Source organism: Lithobates pipiens, unplaced genomic scaffold (assembly GCF_037356315.1).
Source record: "Lithobates pipiens isolate NorthernLeopardFrog02 unplaced genomic scaffold, aLitPip1_a1.2 Scaffold_30, whole genome shotgun sequence".
In the NCBI taxonomy this organism is placed as follows: domain Eukaryota; kingdom Metazoa; phylum Chordata; class Amphibia; order Anura; family Ranidae; genus Lithobates; species Lithobates pipiens.
In genome coordinates, this window is record NW_027507791.1 from 95,967,852 (window position 1) to 95,993,284 (window position 25,433).

Here is a 25,433-nt window from a genome sequence, read left to right on the forward strand (position 1 = left end):
ACATTTTGTGTTTCTTATCACAGCCCAAGACAGGCTGCCACAAAGAAGTGTTTTTTTAATAATAGAGAGACACTTGTATGGTTTATGCACTTGCATTTTTTCCTTACATGTCTTTGTTTGTCATCACATATGTATGCATTTAGCACTTTTCACATTTAACCACTTGCCGCCCGCCCTATAGCAAATAGACGGTGGCAAAGTGGTTTGATAATCCTGACCGGACGTCATATGATGTGATTATGAGCCGCTGCGCGCCCCCGGGGGCGCGCGCATCGCGGCGATCCTTGTTGCGGGGTGTCAGTCTGACACCCGGCAACTACGATCTCGGTAAAGAGTCTCAGACGGAGACTCTTTACCACGTGATCAGCCGTGTCCAATCATGGCTGATCACAGTGTAAATAGGAAAAGCCGGTGATCGGCTTTCCCTCACTCGCGTCTGTCTGACGCAAGTAGAGGAGAGCTGATCGGCTGCTCCTCTGACAGGGGGGGGGGTCTGTGCTGATTGATTATCAGCACAGCCCCCCCGAGGATGCCCACACTGGACCACCAGGGACGCCACCAGACCACCAGGAATGCCAAGGACAAGGTATGCCACCCTAGACCACCAGGGATTCCAGTCAGTGCCACAATGGATGCCAATCAGTGCCCACAATGGGCATCACTGATTGGCATGCATTATTGATTGGCATCCATTAGTACAATAGATTATAATACAATGCCGCCTATCAGTTCCCATCTGTGCTGCCTATCAGTGCCTACCCGTGCCGCCTACCCCATGCCCACCTGTGCCGCCTACCCCATGCCCATCCATGCCAATCCGTGCCAATTTGTGCCACATATCGGTGTCCATCAATGCCACTTCATTGTGGTGCCACCTCATCGGTGCCGTCATATCATTGCCCATCAGCGTAACCCCATCAGCGAAGGAGAAAACATACTTATTTGCAAAGTTTTGAAACTGAAACAAAAAAAAAAAAAAAAACATTTTTTTTTTTTTCAAAATTTTCGGTATTTTTTTTATTTGTTTAGCAAAAAATAAAAACCGCAGGAGGTGATCAAATGCCACCAAAATAAAGCTCTATTTGTGGGGGAAAAAAAATGATAAAAATTTCATTTGGGTACAGTGTAGCGTGACTGCGCAATTGTCAAAGTGTGACAGCGCTGAAAGCTCAAAATTGGTCTGGGCAGGAAGGTGTTTAAGTGCCCTGTATTGAAGTGGTTAATATTATTGATATTTTATTTCCTGGTGTGTTATTGTACATGATACCTTGTAACTTGTTACAGATTTTGTGCACATTATATTCTTGTGGATTTATAATTAGAGATTAAGATACAGATTTAGTGCATAGCCATTCCAGCGCAGCGTATATTTATTTTTGTTTTATTGTGCACAAACGTATGAGACGTGTTTAACGTTTGCAGCTTGATAGTGGCAGATTGGTAGGGGGTTCTTTAAGGCTCGCAGGATTTTGTTACAGTATAAACTAATGTTTACACTCTCCTGGCATGACTTTTAAACTTTCATATCAAAGGAAAGGAAAAGAGCAGAGGTAAGATTATATTTTTAAACCGCAATTAACACCTCTGGCTATATTGAGAAGTTTAGGGTTTTTACCTAGGTGAGAGCAGCTGGCTAAGAGGCTGAGCCAGGTGGCGGTCCAGGCTCCTGGGTGGATCACGACCATATGGTCGCAACCTCTCCCCAGCCTGGACCAGCTCTATGACATCAGCCAACAGCAGGGACAGATGCGAACGTAGGGGCATCAACCCGATTTTAGCGGATCGGACATGTCACCGCTGACATCCGCTGCTCCGTAGACTAGCATGGAGCACCCATTCAGGTCTGCCGTCAAAACTGACAGGCGGACCTGAACAGTCCGACAGCGTGAAAGGGGCTTTATCCTAAAAAGGAACTGCACTTCTGTGATCCACAGAAGTTACAGCCAAAACAAGCTTCTGCTGTACTTCTCCAATAAATCTGAATTCCAGTAAGAAATTCTTACACAAAAGAATTGTCGGCAATGGAATAAATAAATATGGGGGGGGGGGGGGGGGGGTAATGTCGCAAGGTGCGAGGCCACCCGGTGACATCAGCGGGTGGCCACACCCCTTAATTTAAGCTGTCAAATGGTGGGAGCAGACTTTTTTTTGGGTCGCCAGTGGCGGTGGGCATCTACAAGGGATCTTTATATATATTTTTTGAAAATAAAGGACTTGTCAAAGACTGCAACTTTTTTTTTGGGGGGTAAAAAAATAAATAAAAAGTGAGCAAGAATGAGTAGGGATACTTATTTACATGTTTTTTTTAAAACTTTTCATTGCCGGTGTTCTATCGAATAGCACCCTCCGTCGAAAAGCGCCCACACATGCACAGTACAGAAGGGCACTCCAGCCGATTTCTCGATCAGCTGGCATGACGCCACCATAGTGCACATCAAGGCAATACGCGATACAATACTGGCAACTCTTTTTTATACATTCAGTAGTCAGAGGGGGAAATACCACTGACAGCTGAAGATTCATCGGTTGCTAAGGACACGGCAGCCGTCCGCTACTTAACCATACCATTTACTGGTTAACCGCTTCCCTTCAATGTGGTGCCATCATGATCAGGAGAGGTGGTGTTCTCCATTTTAAATTCTCAGCACTGCCAGTAGTAAGACTGGTGGTGGGAAGGCATAGCATCTTTTGAAAACACCAGCTCTGTTTTAGCGCATCCACCCCAGCGCATCTTCCCACCTGTTTAAGGAGAAGAAACGGGAATTTTGCTTTGTCCCTTGATGCAAAGAGGGCCACCTCCGGGGGTCCCCATCTTTTGGTTAGGAGATTGAAGACTTCCTGGTTGAGGACCCAATTGCCCTCAGCTGCTTTCTGCTGAGAAAGTCCACCACCACATTCCCCCCCCCCCCCCTTTTAGAAACACCGCCCATAGGGAGAGTGTTGCTAGGGACAACAGTAACCTGCTCCTCATGCCGCCTTGCTTGTTTATACAAGTGACCACAGAGGAATTGTCCGAGCGCACTTAATTGTGATGGCCTTGTAATTCCTTCCTGAAGGACCCGAATGCCAATCCAACGGCTTTCAGTTCCTTCCAATTGAGACAAGCTTTTGGAGCTCCTCATCCCTCCTGGTGCCTTGTGCCATTAGGGTTCCCAAGTGTGGTTACCACCCTGGAGACTGGGATGAGCCACAGACAACCCTGCAACAGGTTCACGATTTTCCTCCACCAGAGGGGTTATATATATATATTTTTTTTTTTTTTTTACACCCAAGGTGGAATGTATGCTAAGGTGTCCAATAACTCCTGGCTGTGGTCCCATGTCCCATTGAACTGCTGGGATAGTTGACATTGCTGCCCTCAGCGAGACTTGCTGGTTGTTTTGGAGAGAGAGGCCACTGCCTTGTTCAACTTCTCTGCCGGGAGAAAAACTCTCAACCGATTGGAGTCCGTCCAGCAGGTATCCTAGGTAGGTGATGCGCTGAGGACTTTTCCAGGTTCAGCAACCACGCCAGACCTGTCAGAACATCCTTTATCAGTTCCAGATTTCTGGAGATGCTGCGAATAGAAGCAGGTCATCCAGATAAGCTAAAATTGACTGTGTCACAGAACAGCCATGGCTTCTGCCATGGCCTTCATGAAGATTCAGAGTGACGAGGATAGGCTGAATGGAAGCATTTGAAACGGTAGATGGATTGTTATTTGCTAGTCGAAGAAACTTCTGGAAAGCTTCTGAGGAACAGGAAGGTAGGCGTCCGTGAGATCTAGTGACACCATGTAACAATTCTGGGTTAGCAAGCCTCTGACCATGAAGATAGATTCCATATGGAACCTTTTGTAGGATATAGACTGGTTCAGGGGCTTTAGGTTCAGAATCAGTCTGTATTTTCCCTGAGGGTTTTTACAGTACAAATATGTGCAAGTAAAACCCCCGTTCAGAATTCTGTGCATTATGTTTTGTTCCTCTAATTCCTTTAATGCCCCCACTAGGGCCGCAGCCCTCTCCGTACATCTGGGAAGGTGTGCGATGTGGAGTCTTCGTGGGGGTGGTCTTGTAAATGCAAGGTGGTACCCCCTCTTTACGATGCCCAAGATAAATTGACTGGAGGAGGCCGCCTATCACTGTGGGAGGAAGGCCCCCAGTCTTCCTCCCACCGTGTTTGGAACGTCATTGGCTTTTTCAGGGCTTTTTGGGGGGGGGGGGGGGGGGGGGTGCAACTTTTTTTTTTTTTTTTTTTTTTTTTTTTAAATCGTGCCACTTCTGCCCTTGCCCCAAGTTCTCTATTCCCCCCCCTCAGGCTTGGGGACCTACCCTCCCCACGTTGTTTCTGTGGACGAAACCCCTTTCTGAACTGGGGGTTTGCGCTTAACGAGGAAGGATTTATTTTTGTCCGATGTGCGGTCTAGCACAGCTTCTAGGTCGGGGCCGAAAAGAATCTCCCGTCAAAGGGATCCTGCACAGTTTAACTTTAGAGGCACCATCACCTGGCCAGGTTTTTAGCAAGTGGGCTCTTCTGGCTGAGTTGACTACAGCCACAGTTCTAGTCAACATGCAGACAGATTCTGCGGATGCATTCGCTATTTAGCAAAATAGTGGGAAGAGATGACAATATCGTTTCCTTTGCCGTTTCCATTTCAATATATGAGCTTGAATTTGGGAAAGCCAATGCTTCAGGTTACGGGCCACCACTGTGATCACCATTTCTGGTTTCAGATTTCCTATGGTCAATTCCCAGGTTCTCTTTAGAAGGGAATCCATTCTTTTATCCATATCTGCTAGTTCTCCCATATCCTCAAAAGCCAGATCTGTATTTCTGGAGACCTGGGAGAAGGCAGCATCCAATTTTTTTGTTTTTTTATTTTATATTTTTTGTTTTTTTAATACCAGATGGACAATGGATCTTCTTTCAAAAGATCTAGAGATTGGGGGGAGAATTTCCATCCAGGATCCTGCCACTCCTTTACGTGTGTCTACCAGGACATCATGGACTGGATAAAAAAATAATAATAATAATAATAATTTGTGTGAAACAAGCCTTAAACCAAGCGTAGCATGAATAGCCTTAAGGAGCCCATCTACCTCTTCAAGGGACAGTTTGAATTTAGAGGGGACTGCCTCAGTCTCCTCATTTGAATCTTTAACGGAAGGAGCAGGGGACTGCTTTTCCCGATCTGAAGGCTCTTCAGGCAGAGACTCCAACACTGGGATAGAGAAAGACCCCTGGGAGGAGTCTGAAGTGGAAGTCTGACTAGCAGCTGGGTTCAATAGTGAGTCACAAAAAGTTTGAATCGTGGCGCATTTCTCTCTTTACAAAGGCAACCAGATCCTCACACACAGAGGCCAATTCCTCTTTAAAGAAGTGATGCAGGCACTGCATAGGGTTTTTTCGCCCAACTTTCTCCCATTTTGGCCCTGCAAGAAGGACAATCTCTTCTTTGGGTCAGAGCTTTTAGCCTATGAAAAAAAAAAAAAAGACAAAATAATATAAAACCAGGGGACCCTTAGTGATACCCAGTCTCTGCTTTGATGAGGATCACTCCACAGGTGCACTAAGAAGAAACCAGTCAGCCTCTAGTGCCCAGACAGGCCCCTTACCACTAGGGGGAGATACCAAAAGCCAGATATAGGAGAAAAGGCAGACTTTAACCGCTGCCTCCTACCTGGACTTTGCTGGTGCCTGTCCCCACTGCTGCAGACACTGACTCCTCCATAGCAGGTGTGCATTATTCCACCTGTGGCTTCACACACCGCCTCTGGACTCCCATAGTGCCTCGGCACCGGAAGCGGAAATAGGCACCAGCTCCTGTCCTCCCCCCTCCCCCCTGCGTCCACAACGGAAAAAACGTTTTCACCGACCCAGTGACCCGCTTTGTCACTTTTTCAGCGCGATCGTGCGGGCCACCGAATCTTCGGCTCTCTCCGAGCACCAGGAGGGGAAGAGGAGCCCGTTTGCTACCGCTGCTGAGGCCTGGGTAGGTTGGGGAGGACAGCAGGTCCCTGGAGGAGGAGGAGGAGGAGGAGGAGGAAAAAATAAAAAAAAAAATAAAAAGGGGAAGAAGGAAGCCTTGTCCCTCAGGAGCACCCGAAACCTTGACTCCCTCCCAAAAGATGTTCCCTCCGGGGCTGGAGGAAACAAAGTAACTGAGGTGTGGTAGGGAGGTGCCGCCCTTTAACGTTTGGAGGAAGAAGGTGTTTCCTAAGGTCGAGGGAGGAGTCACTATCTCTCAGGTGCTGTCCTGAAAGACGCCTTGGGAAAGTGAATTTTTTCCCCAAAAAAATAAATAAATGCACTTCTAAGACCGCTGTGCAAATACGGTGTGAAAAAAAAGTATTGCAACGATCACCATTTTATTCTCTAGGGTGTTAAACACTATATAAAATGTTTGGGGGTTCTAAGTAATTTTCTAGCAAAAAAAAAAAAAAAAAAATAACAGTTTTAAACACCAAGTCTGAAAAAGAGGCCTGGTCATTAAGTGGTTAAACACTGTAAATATCTAGTTAAGGAGAGGATGTCCTTAACCACTTGACCTTCGGAAGATTTACCCCTTCATGACTGGGCCATTTTTTTTGCAATATGGCACTGCGTGATACTGTGCCTAAATAATATAGAATATAACGTTGTTTTTTTTTTTTGTTTTGTTTTTTTAAACAAAAATTCCCCTCTGGGTGTTCAATGTACAAGGATTTTAACAAACTTTGTTGCTGATTTCTATCTTTTGTTATTCTGAAGAAAGTTGTGTGTATGTCTGTTTCCATGTGGATAGTGAATCTAATGGGAGTGGTTTCATAATTATCAGTCAGCTACTGCACCTGCAGGGCTCTAATGAGGAGAAAAAAAAAAAAAAAAAAAAAAAAAAAAAGAAGAAGATTGTAGGGTCTGCATCCCCTTAGACGTGATTTCCTATTGGGGTGTCTCGCCCAAAAAAAAAAAAATGACCAGTTACACTTACCGGTAACTGTGTTTCTGGGAAGTCTTCCAGGACGGCACCCTGAGAGATGACTGGTCCACCTGACAGGAAACACAATCAAAGAGGTTAAAAGCCCCCGCCCCTCCCCGTGCTCCTCAGTTGTGACAAAGTATTGACCCACACCAGTGCACGAGAGTGAAGAAAACCACACCACACCACCACACTCTATACCTTAATTTATACCTAAAGAGAACGGGTGGGAAGTAGGCCTGCCGTCCTGGAAGACTTCCCAGAAACACAGTTACCGGTAAGTGTAACTGGTCATTTTCTCAAGTCGTCTTCCAGGACGGCACCCTGAGAGAGGAGCAAGTAGCTCAGGCCTACCTTAGGGCGGGACAACCGCTTGCAGGACCTTCCTGCCAAATGCCAGATCCTGAGGGGACAGTAACTCCACCCTGTAATGCCTCAGGAAGGTGTTCTGGCTTGTCCATGTAGCAGCTCTACATATCTGCTCCACTGAAGCTCCGGCCCTTTCTGCCCAAGAGGTTGCCAGAGATCGCGTGGAATGAGCTTTCAGGTCCCTAGGAACTGCATTACCTGACTGCTCATAGGCTAAAGCAATGGCATGCTTAATCCATCTAGCTATGGATGCTTTGGAGGCTTGTTGGCCCTTCTTTTGGCCAGAAAAATTAACTAAAAGATGGCTGGACCTTCGAAACTCCTTAACTTTTTCTAAGTAGGATAATAAACAACGTCTGACGTCCAGACAGTGAAAAGAAATTTCCCTCTCATTTTGGGGATTATTACAAAAGGAAGGTAGCACTACTTCTTGAGTCCTATGGAACCTGGATGCTACCTTAGGGAGGTACAGGGGGTCCTGCCTAAGTATAACCCTGTCCTCAAATAAACGAAAGTATGGTTCCTTGACTGAAAAAGCCTGAATATCGCCTACTCTCCTGGCTGATGTAATAGCAAGCAGAAAGGCCAACTTAAAGGTGAGAATCCTGAGGGGGATCTGGTCTATTGGTTCAAAGGGGGGCCTTGTTAAGCCCTCTAACACCAAGGTAAGATCCCATGGTGGGAACCTAGACACCTGGACAGGGGACAACCTCTCTCTGACCAAAAGGAACCTCTTGATCAGAGGATCTAGTGCCAAGCGTCTCTCCAAAAAACAGGATAAGGCTGCGACCTGTGCCTTAAGTGTCTTGGTTGCCAACCCCTGCTCTGCTCCATCCTGGAGAAACTCCAGAATGGCCGGGATCTCTTGCTGTGAAGTCCCTCTCACCTGACACCAGCGAGAAAAAATCCCCCAGGTCTTAGCGTAAATACGCCTTGTGACCGGCTTTCTACTAAGGAGGAGAGTATCCACTACTCTGTCCGACAGGCCCTTCTCCCGCAGGTTCTGCCTTTCAAGAGCCAGGCCGTCAGCCTGAAGAAGCTGGGGTCTGGATGGCAAACTGGACCCTGAAGGAGAAGGTCGCGCCGAACAGGAAGGTGTAGAGGCGGGGCTATGGACCAACCCTGCAGGGTTGGAAACCAAGCTCTCTTGGGCCACCAAGGGGCTATCAGAATCAGGGCGCCTTCCGAGAGAAACAGCTTTTGAAGAACCCTCGGAATTAGCCCCAGGGGGGGGAAGGCATAGGCCAACCGGAAGTCCCAAACCTGGGCCAAGGCGTCTATCCCCTCTGAGCCCCCCTCTCGGGCAAGGGAAAAGAATCTCTTTACCCTTCTGTTCTTTCTGCGGGCGAACAGATCTATCTCTGGATCGCCGAACTGCCGACATACCAGGGAGAATACCTCTGGATTCAACTCCCATTCTCCCTGAAGAATCGGCTGACGACTGAGATAGTCTGCCTCTACATTCAGGGACCCCTTTATGTGGACTGCGGAAATGGAGATAATCCGATGCTCCGCCCAGCCCATGATCTCTAAAGATAGAGCCAGTAGAGTTGGAGATCTGGTGCCCCCCTGATGGATTGACAAATGCCACTGCCGTGGCGTTGTCTGATAGGACCTGAACTTCCTGGTCCTTGATCCTCCTTTCGAAAGCCTTTAATGCCTCCCCGATGGCCAAAAGTTCTCGAAAATTTGAGGATGTCTTTCTCTGACTCATGTCCCAGGAACCCTGGGCTGTTAGATCCTCCAGGTGGGCCCCCCACCCCCAGGAGCTTGCGTCTGTTGTTATCCTGAGCGGCTGAAGCTGACTCCAAAGGAGACCCCCCTGAAGCCTCTGAGGGTGAAGCCACCAGTGAAGAGAATCCTTTACCTCAATCGGAATGGCCACTTCTACTTCTAGAGAAACCCCTTTCCTGTCCCAAGAGGAAAGGAGGAAGTGCTGGAGGGTCCTGGAGTGCAGCTGTGCCCAAGGAACTGCTGGGATAGCTGCCGTCATCAGGCCCAGCACCCTCATAATCCCTCTGTATGGAGATGTCTTTGCCTCCAACAGAGAAAGGACCGCTGAAATTATCCCTCTACCTTGCTCTGGGGTAGAACTAACTTCTGTTGCGCGGAATCCACCAGGAATCCCAGATACATTTTCGTCTGGGCCGGAATCAGTGAGGATTTTTCCTTGCTGATGATCCATCCCAGGGATTCTAAGGTCTCCACTACCCTGGCTAGATCCAAAAGGAGCTGATCCCGATTCTGATTGTAAATCAGAATGTCGTCCAAATAGGGAATCAGCGCTACTTCCTGGAGATGCAGGAAGGCCACTACTTCTGCCAGGATCTTTGTAAAAACCCTTGGACTGGATGCCAGCCCGAAGGGGAGGGCCGCAAACTGCCAATGCTGAACTCCCTCTGGAGAGGCAATTGCAAATCTTAGGAAGACCTGATGGTTCTGAAATATAGGGACGTGAAGGTAGGCGTCCTTTAAATCCAAGGTTACCATGAACACGTCCCTGAGAAGGTGTCTCCTGAGAGAATAAAACACTCTCCATGCGGAACTTCTTGTACCGCAGGAAGACGTTGAGATGCCTTAGATTTATGATGAGGCGATATCTTCCTGAGGGCTTTGGTACCACAAATATGTGGGAGTAGAACCCCTGACCCTGCTGGCCCTCTGGAACAGGCACTATGACCTCCTGCCTGGCCAGTTCTTCTATATTCTGTAGGACTCCTGCTGCCTTGCCAGGATCCCTGGGAAGGTGAGTCAAGAGAAATTTGGTGGGAGGAGGGGAAAGAAATTCTAATCTGTAACCCTCTTTTATGATCTGTAGAATATGGGGGCTCCGAGTGACCCTTTCCCACTGAGGGACAAAGTGGGAAAGTCTTCCCCCCACTGGAATGTCATTTGGAGGTCTTGTCGCCTGACTTCTGGCTGGAAAAGAGAATGCCTGATTTCTGCTTGTCCTTCCCAGCCCCCCAACGTCTATTAGGGGAGACCTTTTTCTCCGAGAAGCGGTTCTTTGCCTGGGGGCCACGAAAAAACCTCTTCCTATCCCTCCTCGTTTTAGTAGGGAATTTCTTCCCCTTTTCGGTCGACCTAGCAAGGGCTTGGTCTAGGCCAGCACCAAAAAGGAGGGAACCCTCAAAAGGGAGGCCACATAGACGGGTCTTAGATGAGCCATCCCCGTCCCAAGTTTTAACCCATAGGGCTCGCCGAGCCGAGTTTAGTAAGGCACCGGACTTGGCGGTTGTGCGCACCGTCTCCACGGCCGCATCCGCTAGGTATGCAACAGCGCTGCCTACGACCTCCAATGAATCTAAGACCTCCTTAGACTTGGAAGTCTGGGAGATGTGGTCTATCAGCTTAGAGATCCACATGTCCGCATTTCTAGCGATGCAGGCTGAGGCCAACGCGGGGCTCATAGCCGACGCGTTGGCCTCCCAGGCCCTGCGCAAAATAGTTTCTGCCCTCCGATCCATCTGATCCTTGATGTTCCCAGTGTCTTCAAAGGAAAGATCGGATTGTTTAGAAACTTGTGCCAGGGAGGCGTCTAGCCTAGGAGTCTTGAAAAACTTCTCCTCATCCTCCTCAGTAAAGGGGCATCTACGCTTCCATGTTTTGTACTTTAGGAGCCTCTTCTCCGGATCCTTCCACTCCCTTAAGATAATATCTTTGAGTGCAGGATGTACCGGAAGAACCCTGGTCTGTGGTTTAATTAAGCCCCTATACATTTTGTCTTGGGCAGAGACCTGTGCCGTGGGCTCCTGAATCCCTTCAGAAGCGTAAACCGCCCTCAGTAGTCCCTCCATGTCATCGGCTGAAAAGATATGCCTGCTAGACCTGGAGTCCTCCCCCTCATCCTCCTCCTGGCTGTCCAACACACCCTCGTCCGAGAATCCCTGCCCATGGGATTCGGACTCATCCTCCTCCTCTGAATCCTGAGACTGGAGATACCTTGGGTTGTCTGCCCGCCGTCTAGACCCCCTAGAGGAAGCGGAGCCCTCCTGGGAGGAGGCGTCCTTGCTGGTGTGAGCCTCTGAATCCCTAGACTTAAGGGAGGACTGAAAGGCTTTCAGAGTGGACAGCATCTCAGTTTGTACTGTGAGAAACTTCTCCATTATCTGAGAGGTTTCCTTCCCTGTCAGCTTCTGTATACATTTAAAGCAGAAGGGTTTAGGATGATCTGGGGGTAATCTAGCATTACAGTTTCCACAACGCTTAGAGCGGGTGGAAGATTTCACGGGACGGCTGGCAACCCCAAGGGCAGTGGCATCGTCCCCTGAAACAAAAACATACAGGCATTACAATACAGCACTGTACCACCCAGAGGAGAAGAGTTGGGGTACCCTCCCCCATCTAAACCTCCAGCGGCCGGTCAGACTCACCCCCTGTGGTCTCCTCCATGGCCATGGACCCTGCGGGTCTCTCCTCACGTTCCATGCTGCTGGCACCAGTGAGCTTCTTCGGACAGCTAACACAGGCGAAGGCAGCCGGTCTGTGGGAGAAGTGGGCGCCTGCTCCTCCTGGATTTATGTCCCCGATTTGGCAAATCAGCTGTGAGGCTGAGGCTGTGGTTACCTCCATGCTGATACGGCCACCATTTTGCTGTAGACAGGAAATGACCCGAACTCTGAGCTCACTTCCTGTTCTGTGGAGGAAGTGATGTCATTCCTCCACCAAGCTCCAGGAAGATGGTGCCAAACCTCCCCAGAAAGCTGAGCACCTCTGCTGAAAAGGGGAGATACTGCCTCCAGCTGCACCAAGAACCCTCTGGATTGCTGGACCTGGAGTCTTCAGAGAGATACCCTGAGCCAAAAGGGACACCAGGCTCCTTTTCTGCACGGCCACCGCACAGGTAAGGAGAGGAGAGGAAAATTGGCCCCTGAAGTTCTGGGTACACCACTGTACCCAGGGTCCTTCAGCGCTCAGGGGGGCTCTTCCAGTTTCTGCTGCCCCCCCTGAGGAAAATATAGGGGAACCCCCCAGGAAGGATGAGAACATCCTGCCAGACCCAGAGGCTTCCCAGGCATTTGGTCTGGCTCCCAGGGGGAGACCACCAGCCCCAGGCTTCGGGTCTAGGAAAAAATAACAAACGGTTTCGCTGTGGGGAAACACAATCAAAAAAACTGAGGAGCACGGGGAGGGGCGGGGGCTTTTAACCTCTTTGATTGATTGTGTTTCCTGTCAGGTGGACCAGTCATCTCTCAGGGTGCCGTCCTGGAAGACGACTTGAGAAAAAAACATTTTTATAGCAGAGGATGCCAGAAATCCGACTTGTATCACAGTGCAGAAAATCAGTGAGCCAATCGCACAAGAAGGAAATTACGTTTCGGGAAGTTTGCCATATTCCATTACAATTTACAGAAAATTTCAGCGCTGCAGATTAAAAGTGACCATTCCTTTTCAAGAGCATTCAATTACAATATGACGCTGTGCAGCTTGTACAGTATATGCCCCTTTTTTTTGTTTTTTTATTCACCCCTTCCAAGATAGTGGAGTTACCCTTGAACCATTAGCGATGCATCGATTTTTTTTGTTTTCTTCCTGAGAGTTTTGGAGCTTCGCAAAACGAAATGCTAAGGTGTGAATGGGTCTTACTGTCATCCAACATGGAAATTCAACATTATCTATGAAAATATTAATCTATGAAAATTAGTCAGGAAAACAAATCAGTAGATATGGTGTATACTTGGTTATCAATATAATAAAATACACCCCAACAACACACACACACGACAAAACGAACAATTACATCTTTACAGAATGGCCTCCATTGAATCAGCACCCACACTCTGCATCCTGCCACTCTCCCCCTGTGTATAATCTGATAACAAAAGGACAGGACAGCCATTGTAGTTTTCCCAGCTGTAACTGCTAAGGTTAGCATATTTCTTTTGTATAAAACATGAACATGAAACCTCTAGGAAACGTCTTTTAAAAGATTTTTCACGCAAAAAAAAAAAAAAAATATCAAAATAAAAATGCCCCAGATTGAGGTTGTCATGGTCCAAAGTCCCAGGTTAAAAGTAGGATATACAATACAGAGAGTGTACAGGATGCAAATACAAAGATACAATACAGTTGGAGACAACCACTGCTCTGTTGGATAAATAAAAAGCAACAGAGATGACCCAACTCGTTTCGAGTTAGTGATATTTGTTCTCTTCTTCTGGGTTAGGTGGTTAGACACAGGGCGTAAATACATCTATAATAAAAAGACAGGTATAAGAATATACGCATTGTGAAACAAAACAAGCATAACATCAAAAATTCAGTCAAACAACCAACGATGAAACTTGCAAAAAAACAAAAAAAAACACCTAGTGATCTTGCATTCATGTTAAAACATTTGGGGGGGGAGCTGCTGCCTTAAGCCAACCAGTTTGGCTCCAGAGAAATGGGCACACCCAGGAGAGGCAACCCAAGGCCCAGGATGGTCACTCACAGAGAGCACTCCAACTCCACCCCAATGGGAATACCCCACATATGGCCCAAAGCGGCAAACATCGCTAGACAAAAAAAAAAGGGGGGGGGTAATATAAATATAGTGTTACGACCAAAATGAGGGACCTTTGCATTGAAATTATATACAAGTGTCTGTTTGGAGCATGCATACCCAAGCTTGTTTCTGGATAATACAGGAACAGGAGAGGGCTAGGGGTCAGAAATGGCTAACTTCAGATGTTGAGTCTGTGTGCCCAGATGAAAGTTAAAAAGGATCTATGGAGGGGGAAAATAAAAAAAAAGGACACCATCAGGTCACGGAGCGATATGCATAAATATGCACCCGTGCGACGGTACTTATTTTTCAGTATCTATAGATTTTTTTGCATTAGTACCCCCCAGTGTAACTGGATGGTTCCAAAAGGATTACCCTGGTTAGGGCTCGGTTCAGGTGTAGTCCCGTCTGACCAGGGTGTGCAGCCTAAAAAAGGACGTTTGAACAGACATTGTTTTATGGGTGGTTGATGGAGATCACATGGACCAAGCCTAGTCGTTGCGTGGGGGAGGAGCTCACGATCAAGGAGCGCCCTCGGCAAGCATAAGCACCTCTGCCACAACTTCCTCATGGAAAAAGGATGTCTGGGACGCCGGATGGGGCGCGGTGACGTCATATGTCCAGCGAATGCACACCGGACATGATGTAATGGCGAAACTGTCCCGTGACAGCGGCTCACGGCCAGTCACAGCAACCAGAAAAACCTTGCTCAACAACTCCAATCAAAGGATGCCAGACACGTAATGAACGGCCAAATCTGAATTATCACACCCACACTTTTTACCAAAACTATGTACTGTCCATCAGGGAGACCCATCATATTGGGCAATAGCTCAATAACTGAAAAGTTAAGTCAATTCTTGGATGGACATATACGCTCCTATGTCACAAATCTGCTGAGCAGGGGCAGACTGACAACAATTTATGGGGCCCCCAGCCAATAGGAGATTATGGGGCCCCCGGGCAATGGGAGAAGATTATGGGGCCACACAGTATACACACACAATCACACACTGAAAAAAGTACTGGAGAGGCGGGGCAGCTATAATCTTGGGATAAAAAAAAAAAAAAAAAAAAAAAAAAAAAAAGATTTTTACATATTGTTCCTGGTTTTATTGAGGCTGGCAACCCTGATGGGGCCCCTTAGTGGCATGGGGCCCTCGGGCAGTGCCCAAATGGTTGCTGCCGAGTTACATATGTGACACTATGCACCTTTTGCAGAATATTGATGTACTGTCCATGTCAGTCCTAGTGGCTGTGGAAGCTCTGTACAGTTCAATACCATACAAGGGCTTGGCATGTATTCAACATGTTATTTCTCAGAACAGCTGCTTTGAAAAGACAACCAATGAATTCCTAATAGGTGCTTCGGAGTTTATACCCGGTTAAGGAGATATTTTACAAAAATAGGGCATAGACACACCGCAAGTGAAGGTAAACATGCCGTCACTCACAGATCCCGTGCGCATGCACCGGAGCGATGTCATCACTGCTCCGGCCACTCATAGCGATACCCGGAAGAAGATGGACAGCGGTGACATTGCTGGCTCTTGTGTCAGGTAAGCGACACATAATGGGCTACTATGCAATGCATAGTAGTCCATTATGCTTTACCTTTGCAGGGAGACAAAGAAGAAGTAAACCCATCAGGGTTTACTTCCTCTTTAAAACATACCAACACAAGAGCTCTGGGCTGTGATTGCATACAGCCGATCAGCAGGTCCCAGCTGTGAAACTTTGGCTGGGACTTGCTGACAGGGCATGCAATCATAGCGGGTGCTGGAAGAGGGGGGTGCATCCTAAACACGGAAGTAGGCAGTGATGTACGGGTATGTTACTTTGCTAACAGCAGCTGTTTGTCTGCAGTACATTGCGGGCAGGAGCTAAGGGGTTAAACAGCCTATTACAGGTTAAGGAAGTGTGCAGAAAAAAAAAATGCAGTTCTTGAGATCTGATGTTCACTTTAACCACTTGCCGCCCGCCCTATAGGCAAATGACGGCTGCAAAGTGGTTTCAAAATCCTGACCGGACGTCACAGGACGTCCCGAGGGCGCGCATTGCAGCGATCATTGATGCAGGGTGTCAGTCTGACCCCCCGCAACTACGATCTCGGTAAAGAGTCTCAGACGGAGACTCTTTACCATGTGATCAGCCATGTCCAATCACGGCTGATCACAGTGTAAATAGGAAGAGCCGGTGATCGGCTTTCCTCACTCGCGTCTGTCAGATGTTCGGCTGCTCCTCTGATGGGGGGGGGGGGGGGTCTGTGCTGATCGATTATCATCACAGCCCCCCCCCCCCCCCCCCCGAGGATGCCCACACTGGACCACCAGGGATGCCAGTCAGTGCCTACAATGGGCATCACTGATTGGCATCCATCAGCACAAAACAATACAATGTCCCCTATCAGTGCCCATCCGTGCCACCCATCAGTGCCACCTATCAGTGCAGCCCCATCAGTGAAGGAGAAAACAAACATACTTAAAGCGGGGTTCCACCTTAAAGTGGAACTTCCACTCATCGGAACCTTCCCCCCCTCCAGTGTCACAGTTGGCACCTTTCAGGGAGGAGGGGGGGTGCAGATACCTGTCTAAGACAGGTATTTGAACCCACTTCCGGGCATAGACTCCCACGGGAGTCTATGCCTCTTCCTTTCCCTGTGCGCTGTCTGCTGGGACACACACGGGTCCCAGAGACAGCGCGGACAATTCCTATTGCGCTGCGCGACTCGCGCATGCGCAGTAGGGAACCGGGAAGTGAAGCCGCAGCGCTTCACTTCCTGATTCCCTCACCTAGAATGGCGGCAGCAGCAGCCGAGAGATCGATCAGCCTCGGCTGCCGATATTGCTGGATCCTGGGACAGGCGAGTGTCCATTTATTAAAAGTCAGCAGCTGCAGTATTTATAGCTGCTGGCTTTTAATAATTATTTTTCACAGTGAAATCCCTCTTTAACCACTTGCTTACTGGGCACTTAAACCCCCCTCAGTCCCAGACCAATTTTCAGCTTTCAGCGCTGATGCACTTTGAATGACAATTGCGTGGGCATACAACACTGTACCCAAATTCAATTTTTATCATTTTTTTCCCACAAATGGAGCTTTCTTTTGGTGGTATTTAATTACAGCTCGGAGTTTTATTTTTTGCTAAACAAACAAAAAAAAGATGCAAAAAAAAAAAAAAAAAAAAAATCATGTTTAATAGTTTGTTATAAAATTTTGCAAACAGGTCATTTTTCTCCTTTATTGAAGTGCGCTGATGAGGCGGCACTGATGGGCTGCATTGGTGGGCACTGATAGGCATAGTTAAGGCGGCACTAATAGGCACAGATAAGGCGGCACTGATGGGCACAGATAAGATGTCACGGATGGGCACAGATAGGTACCACTGATAGATGGGACTGATGGGCACTGATATGTGGCACTGGGGTGCAGCACATTTGTTAAGGCAGATTGTGGGCACTGCGGGCACTACTGGGTGGCACTGGCAGGGGGCAGGTGGGCACTGGCAGGGGGCAGGTGGGCACTGGCAGGGGGCAGGTGGGCACTGGCAGGGCTGGCCGTGATCGGGACTGATGTCCCGATCACGGCCGCCGGTGATCGGGTTTTTTTTTTCTCCTCGCGCTGACAACGCGAGGAGGAATAATAGCCGATTACCGGCTCCGTTATATCACATGATCAGCTGTCATTGGCTGACAGCTGATCACGTGATAAGGGGTCGGGATCGACCCCTTGCACGGATCGGTGATCAGGCGAGTCTCGTAGACTCGCCGATCACAGAGCGCGCGCCCCTCAGGGGGCGCGCAGGCCGCTCGTGCACGGGACTACGTCAATAGACGTAGTCCCGGAAAAGGAGATCCACGCTGTAGCCGTCATTCAGCTATAGCGCGGGTCTCAAGTGGTTAATTACAAAGTTTTGAAACTGAAAAAAAACAAAACTTTTTTTTTATTTTTTTATTTTTTTTATTGTAGGTCTTTTTTTATTTGTTTAGCAAAAAATAAAAACGGTACAGGTGATCAAATACCACCAAAATAAAGCTCTATTTGTGGGGGGAAAAAGAATGATAAAAATTTCATTTGGGTACAGTGTAGCATGACTGCACAATTGTCAAAGTGCGACAGCGCTGAAAGCTCAAAATTGGTCTGGGCAGGAAGGTGTTTAAGTGCCCAATATTGAGGTGGTTAATATACAAGTGTACCTTTGAATGATAAACCATAAAACACACAGTTAAAAATAATAGTCAGACCTCAGGTGACACACAGGCTCGCTTTTTACAAGCTTTACAGATAACAGGAGACACTAGTGACAGGATCACCAATGTCCTGATCCCGAGACCTCATGGACACGACTACATTGATTAACAAAGGATCTTACTGCCAGCCAAATCCTGAGGAAATACCTGTCCATACTGCATCTGAGCTCATCCAGACAGACATGTACTGTCATATGAACTGAGGTGAGTACATATTGAGCGGTCACCTCGGAGTACACCCTCATGTTTTATTGTAGCAGTGCAGAATAAAATCTTCCTTCATTCACAATGACTGAAAGCCAAGGTCATCCTGTGCCCGGGCTGCCATATACACAAGCCTATAACGCTCCCATAAAGTATGATCCAACTCTCTCCCGTGGGGGAAATAAAAAAAAAAAACCATTCATTCCCGAACCCTAATCAGATATTCACCGGATCTGCAACCCCTGGGTTTATTAAATGTGAGCATTAATTTTTTTTATATTTAGAAATGCATCTTTTATCAAATTACTGAGCTGTCCAAGGCTGATTCCTGATCACACCATACATGCGCGGTGGGTGTTCTGTGTACTAATGTATCATGTATACATTGTTATAATGTGTGCAACTCACAACACGCTGTATACAGCTGAATGGAAAGTCCTTCTGTGACAAAAAAAAAAAAAAGGAAAAAAAAAAAAGGGGAACCAGTCTGATCCATTGTAACAAGCCATATGTAACATGCACTGCACAGACCCCACACATGGCCATAGGATTTTAGGTACATTACAATTAGATTAAAAAAAAAAAAAAAAAAAAAAAAAAAAAAAAGGGGGCATCTTTGAGGGTCTTGCCTCAAGAAGTACATTGTATATGGAGTGTATAGAGATTATCAGCATCACACCCCAATGTACAGAGGGGTCCCCGAGTGTCAGCTGTGGTGGGGAGCCCCTCTTATCTATGTCTCTGGACAGGTGTGCTGATGGTGACCTCAGAGAGCCATGCTGGGTATTGCCCAGCACACAGTGGTGTCCCCCCATTACAGGACATGTGCCCAGCACTCTGCACTCATTCTATAGAAGAGGCCTCAGCGCTCCCAGGGTGTGGGGAGGGATCAGTGGTCGGGGGTGACACACGTGCACGGTATACTACACACAGCTCTGCACACCTACCTGCTCCATGGAGGTCTCGGTAGGTAGGCAGTCCTCCTGCAGCCGCTCCTCCTCATGGCTCTCCCTCGTACACCGCAGATCTCCCCCGGTCTCCGCCATGTCCGCCCCGCACGCCTCTCACCGGCGATCCGATCAGCTACGGAGGCCCGGCGGGGTATGAAGAGGGCAGAGCGCGAACTCCGAGCCCCGCCCATCTGTCACTAGCTATACACAGAGAGTGCTCCCTCATTGGAGGACAGACTGAGCCACAAAAGACCCTCCCTCCTATGTGACAGGGCTGTCAGCCTTCTCATTACTATTGGTTACTTCATACCAGGTAGAAAGTTCCTACAGATCCTGTCATTGTACAACGCAGACCAAGAGATCCCGTCATTGTACAACACAGACCAAGAGACCCTGTCATTGTACAACACAGACCAAGAGATCCTGTCATTGTACAACACAGACCAAGAGATCCCGTCATTGTAAAACGCAGACCAAGAGATCCCGTCATTGTACAACGCAGACCAAGAGATCCCGTCATTGTACAACACAGACCAAGAGATCCCGTCATTGTACAACACAGACCAAGAGATCCTGTCATCGTACAACGCAGACCAAGAGATCCCGTCATTGTACAACGCAGACCAAGAGATCCCGTCATTGTACAACGCAGACCAAGAGATCCCGTCATCGTACAACGCAGACCAAGAGATCCCGTCATCGTACAACGCAGACCAAGAGATCCTGTCATCGTACAAGGCAGACCAAGAGATCCTGTCATCGTACAACGCAGACCAAGAGATCCTGTCATCGTACAACACAGACCAAGAGATCCTGTCATTGTACAACACAGACCAAGAGATCCTGTCATTGTACAACACAGACCAAGAGATCCTGTCATCGTACAACACAGACCAAGAGACTCTGTCATCATACCAAACACAGACCAAGAGATCCTGTCATTGTACAACACAGACCAAGAGACCCCGTCATTGTACAACACAGACCAAGAGACCCCGTCATTGTACAACACAGACCAAGAGATCCCGTCATTGTACAACACAGACCAAGAGATCCCGTCATTGTACAACACAGACCAAGAGATCCCGTCATCGTACAACGCAGACCAAGAGATCCCGTCATCGTACAACGCAGACCAAGAGATCCCGTCATCGTACAACGCAGACCAAGAGATCCCGTCATCGTACAACGCAGACCAAGAGATCCTGTCATCGTACAACGCAGACCAAGAGATCCCGTCATTGTACAACGCAGACCAAGAGATCCCGTCATTGTACAACGCAGACCAAGAGATCCCGTCATCGTACAACGCAGACCAAGAGATCCCGTCATCGTACAACGCAGACCAAGAGATCCTGTCATCGTACAAGGCAGACCAAGAGATCCTGTCATCGTACAACGCAGACCAAGAGATCCTGTCATCGTACAACACAGACCAAGAGATCCTGTCATTGTACAACACAGACCAAGAGATCCTGTCATTGTACAACACAGACCAAGAGATCCTGTCATCGTACAACACAGACCAAGAGACTCTGTCATCATACAAAACACAGACCAAGAGATCCTGTCATTGTACAACACAGACCAAGAGACCCCGTCATTGTACAACACAGACCAAGAGACCCCGTCATTGTACAACACAGACCAAGAGATCCCGTCATTGTACAACACAGACCAAGAGATCCCGTCATTGTACAACACAGACCAAGAGATCCCGTCATCGTACAACGCAGACCAAGAGATCCCGTCATCGTACAACGCAGACCAAGAGATCCCGTCATCGTACAACGCAGACCAAGAGATCCTGTCATTGTACAACACAGACCAAGAGATCCTGTCATTGTACAACACAGACCAAGAGATCCTGTCATTGTACAACGCAGACCAAGAGATCCTGTCATTGTACAACGCAGACCAAGAGATCCTGTCATTGTACAACGCAGACCAAGAGACCCTGTCATTGTACAACGCAGACCAAGAGATCCTGTCATTGTACAACACAGACCAAGAGATCCTGTCATTGTACAACACAGACCAAGAGACTCTGTCATCGTACAGCACAGACCAAGAGATCCTGTCATTGTACAACACAGACCAAGAGATCCTGTCATTGTACAACGCAGACCAAGAGATCCTGTCATTGTACAACACAGACCAAGAGATCCTGTCATTGTACAACGCAGACCAAGAGATCCTGTCATTGTACAACACAGACCAAGAGATCCTGTCATTGTACAACGCAGACCAAGAGATAATGAAAAGAAAGTCCGAATGGCTGCACACCAAATTGAGATCCAAACTCCTTTATTCACACAAAACCATGAAGAACATGAGGAGCACTACATGTACAAGTTCCTAGAAAGTTCCTACAGAGAACTGCCATTGTACAACACAGACCAAGAGATCCTCTCATTGTACAAACCAGACCAAGAGACCCTGTCATTGTACAACACAGACCAAGAGATCCTGTCATTGTACAAACCAGACCAAGAGACCCTGTCATTGTATACACCGCTCCTAAAGCGACTCAAAGATGTTGCTTGCAGGACTTTTGACGTCCTGCCAGTGCACCGCTCCAGTGTGAAAGCACTTAAGCTTTCACATTGGAGTGAGAGGAGAGAGGCTTAACAGGCGTTGTTTTTATCGCTATAGCACCTGTAAAGCACCTCAGTGTGAAAGGGGTCTAAAAAAGAAGAGGTCCAGACCCTAAAGTGGGGGGCTCCAGGGAACACTTGGAGAAACGCATGGGAAACATGCGCAACTAAAGTCTTGATGGTACCTGTGGTCTGCTCTCGGACACAGATTAACCGGGAGACCCCAGGAACATGGACTTCTCTGTTTGAGCATTGCCATAAGTCTGATTTTGGGGAGTTTCTGAAGTGGCAAAGAAACTGTGGCAGCCTGAGTATAGAATTGGGCCCTTAGGTAGGCCATATTCTGTGTATGCTCCAGCTGGCTCTGGCAATGCCTGTCCCTCGACGCAAATCTGAGGAACTGCTGGTATGACTGAAGGATCTGCTGGTAGGCATCCTGTAAGTCCACTGAAATCCTCCGGTCTCCTGGTTGAATAACCTGGATTATGGTATGGAGAGAATCCATCTTGAGTCTCTCTATCCGGATAAATGGATTCAGCCTCTTGAGGTCGTTCTAGAGGCAGTTGTTTGAACAGCCAATAACGGCCTTCAGAGGCGGCTCTAGACTTTGTGAGGCCTTAGGCAAAACTAAGACATGAGGCCCCATTCACGCCCATAATGGGAAAAATATAAAACGATAAAAATTAACTGTATGAATGTGCATATATTAACTTAAATCCTATGAACTATGAATTCACAGTTTCTATAAATTTCTCTAACCAATTATTCTTTAATCAAATATCATTAAACATATATATATATATATATATATATATATATATATATATTTATTTATTAATTAGAGGTTGACCGATATGGGTTTTTCTCTGGCCGATATTTAGAAATCATGGCAGCCTTTGGGCTAAAAATAGCGCCTATAAAGTGCCTGCAAAACAGCTCCCCTGCAGTCTGTGTGAAAGACAGAGTGCTTTCACACTGAGGCGATGCGCTGCCAGGATGTTAAAAAAAAAGTCCTGCAAGCAGCACGTTTGGAGTGGTGTACCACTCCTGCCCATTGATATTAATGGGCACCACTGCCGAAGCGCATGCAATGCAATATGGCAGCGGTGCTTCACGGGCGCATTTAACCTCTTCTTCGGCCTCTAGCTGGATTATATGCACCCCACTAGCAGCCGAATAGCACGCTAAAATTATGGTAAAGCGCTGCTAAAACTAGCAGCATTTTTCCATCAACGCCTGCCCGATGATGGTCAATTAGTGTATTTTTTTTCCCAAAAAAATTGCATTTGAAAGACCTCTGCGCAAATGCCGTGTGACATAAAATATTGCAACAACCGCTATTTTATTCCCTAGGGTCTCTGCTAAAAAAATATATATAATTTTTGGGGGTCTAAGTGATTTTCTGGCAGAAAATACAGGACTTTTACTTGTAAGCAACAAGTGTCAGAAAAGATTTAGTCTTTAAATGGTTAAACTGAGAACTTCTACACACTGAGTTGAGTTCATTCATTCAAGTGTAAAGATTGTATCTTTTTGCTCTTTTCTTGGCAGACTGCCCAGAGAGGAAACAAGTGCTTCTATGAAGACTCAGGCAACTTGCATTGACTTCTATTACAGAAGTCATTTCCAAGTCGTGCTGTAGTTCTAAATCGGCCTTTTTATCAGCTCAATCGGCCGATTAATTAAAAAACGGCATCGGCCGTTAAAAAATATATCAGTATATCGGCCGATATATATCGGCCGATATATTGGTCGACCTCTAATATATATATGTTACACGCACACAGATATAGATCAAATTGTGCAGCTGCCTACTTATTATCCTCTGTGCTGTCTCGTAAATGTGAATTCATGCAGGAGATGGCAGGGGCGGATCCAGAGTCTAGTCTCGGGAGGGGCACTGCTATAAAATATGTTTTTTTGGGGGCAATTTATATGGGAAATGGCTGGTATTGGCGCTTCAATCATTACGGCACCGTGGTTGTTATGGTGTCAGGATGATTGAAGCGCATTATTTCTATTAATACATTGTAATATAAAATTAAATGGTTCAACTCACCATAATGCAGAATCAGTGGGAGCCCTGAGGGTGTCATTTGCCATGTCGCCTGCCACCAATTGCGGATTGTCACTTGCCACGTCACTTGTCACCAAATGCGGATTGTTACTTGCCACGTCACCTGCCACACATTGCGGATTGTCACTTGCCACGTCACCTGCCACACATTGCGGATTGTCACTTGCCACGTCGCCTGCCACCAGATGCGGATTGCCACGTAGCCTGCCACACATTGCGGATTGCCACTTGCCACGTCACCTGCCACACATTGCGGATTGCCACTTGCCACGTTGCCTGCCACACATTGTGGATTGCCACTTGCCAGGTCACCTGCCACACATTGGGGATTGTCACTTGCCACATCACCTGCCACACATTGCAGATTGTCACTTGCCACGTTGCCTGCCACACATTGCGGATTGCCACTTGCCACGTAGCCTGCCACACATTGCAGATTGCCACTTGCCACGTAGCCTGCCACACATTGCATATTGTCACCTACTGTGTCACTTTTCTGCTAAGGTGGTATTTGTTGAGTCCAGAGTGAAGATAGGCAGCAGAGAGATGATGTAATCTCTCTGCTGCACACAGCTTCCTGTACAGTGAGGGCGGAACTGGAGGGATGCAGGGCAGTGAGAGATGATGTAATCTCCCTGCTCCCCTGCCTGCTGGCTTCCTGATTGACCAGCAGCCCTCCTAAGCCGCCCAGCTGCCCCCCCCCACCCGTCCACTCAGCGCCGGTACCCGCATAACCGGCTGCTCTGCCACCCGCGGAACCGGCCGCGCTGCCACCCGCGGAACCGGCCGTGCTGTCATCAGCTGGCGGTATTCTCGGAGGGGGCAATTGACCCGCTGGATCCGCCCCTGGGAGATGGTCATAGACTGCAGACAATGATACAGGAGATGGTCAGAGACTGTGCAGACAATGATACAGGAGACGGTTTTATTATGGTAATGACAAGCAAACTCTTACCTGGCTGACATGGTAAGAAAAGTTGAAGCCACAGACAGGGTGCTGACAGACAATCACGCCACAAAGATGCAGGAGACGGTCAGAGACTGTGCGGAAAATGATACAGGAGATGGTCAGAGACTGCACAGCCAATGATACAGAAGACGGTCAGAGACTGTGCAGACAATGATACAGGAGACGGTCAGAGACTGTGCGGCCACGATACAGGAGATGGCCAGAGACTGTGCGGCCACGATACAGGAGACGGTCAGAGACTGTGCGGCCATGATACAGGAGACGGTCAGAGACTATGCAGACAATGATACAGGAGACAGTTTTATTATGGTAATGACAAGTAAACTCTTACCTGGCTAACCCGGTATGAAAAGTTGGAGCCACAGACAGGGTGCTGAAAGACAATCACACCACAAAGATGCAGGTGATGGTCAGAGACTGTGCGGAAAATGATATAGGATATGGTCAGAGACTGTGCAGCCAATGATACAGGAGACGGTCAGAGACTGTGCGGACAATGATATGGGGATGGTCAGAGACTGTGCAGCCATGATATAGGAGATGGTCAAAGACTGTGCAGACAGTGATACAGGAGACGGTCAGAGACTGTGCG

The 25,433-nt window shown here is 47.8% G+C and overlaps 2 protein-coding genes across 2 annotated transcripts in view; both read right to left on the reverse strand.

The window, feature by feature from the left end:
• The window catches only part of FNTB (farnesyltransferase, CAAX box, subunit beta), a 60,194-nt gene extending 40,835 nt beyond the window's left edge, over positions 1 to 19,359 (reverse strand). Inside the window, exon 1 of the mRNA XM_077464654.1 lies at positions 19,195 to 19,359. Within this exon, the coding sequence (XP_077320780.1) occupies positions 19,195 to 19,293 (99 nt within the window). The 5' untranslated portion in view covers positions 19,294 to 19,359. The remainder of the gene's footprint in view (positions 1 to 19,194) is intronic.
• LOC143943395 (uncharacterized) lies at positions 3,534 to 12,394 on the reverse strand. The gene is made up of 4 exons (XM_077465128.1): positions 11,680 to 12,394; positions 10,318 to 11,573; positions 4,679 to 4,820; positions 3,534 to 3,889 (listed from the first exon to the last, which is right to left on the reverse strand). Exons 1-4 carry the CDS (start codon positions 11,876 to 11,878, stop codon positions 3,534 to 3,536), a joined length of 1,953 nt encoding a protein of 650 aa, XP_077321254.1. The 5' UTR covers positions 11,879 to 12,394.
• Positions 19,360 to 25,433: the final 6,074 nt, after the last annotated feature.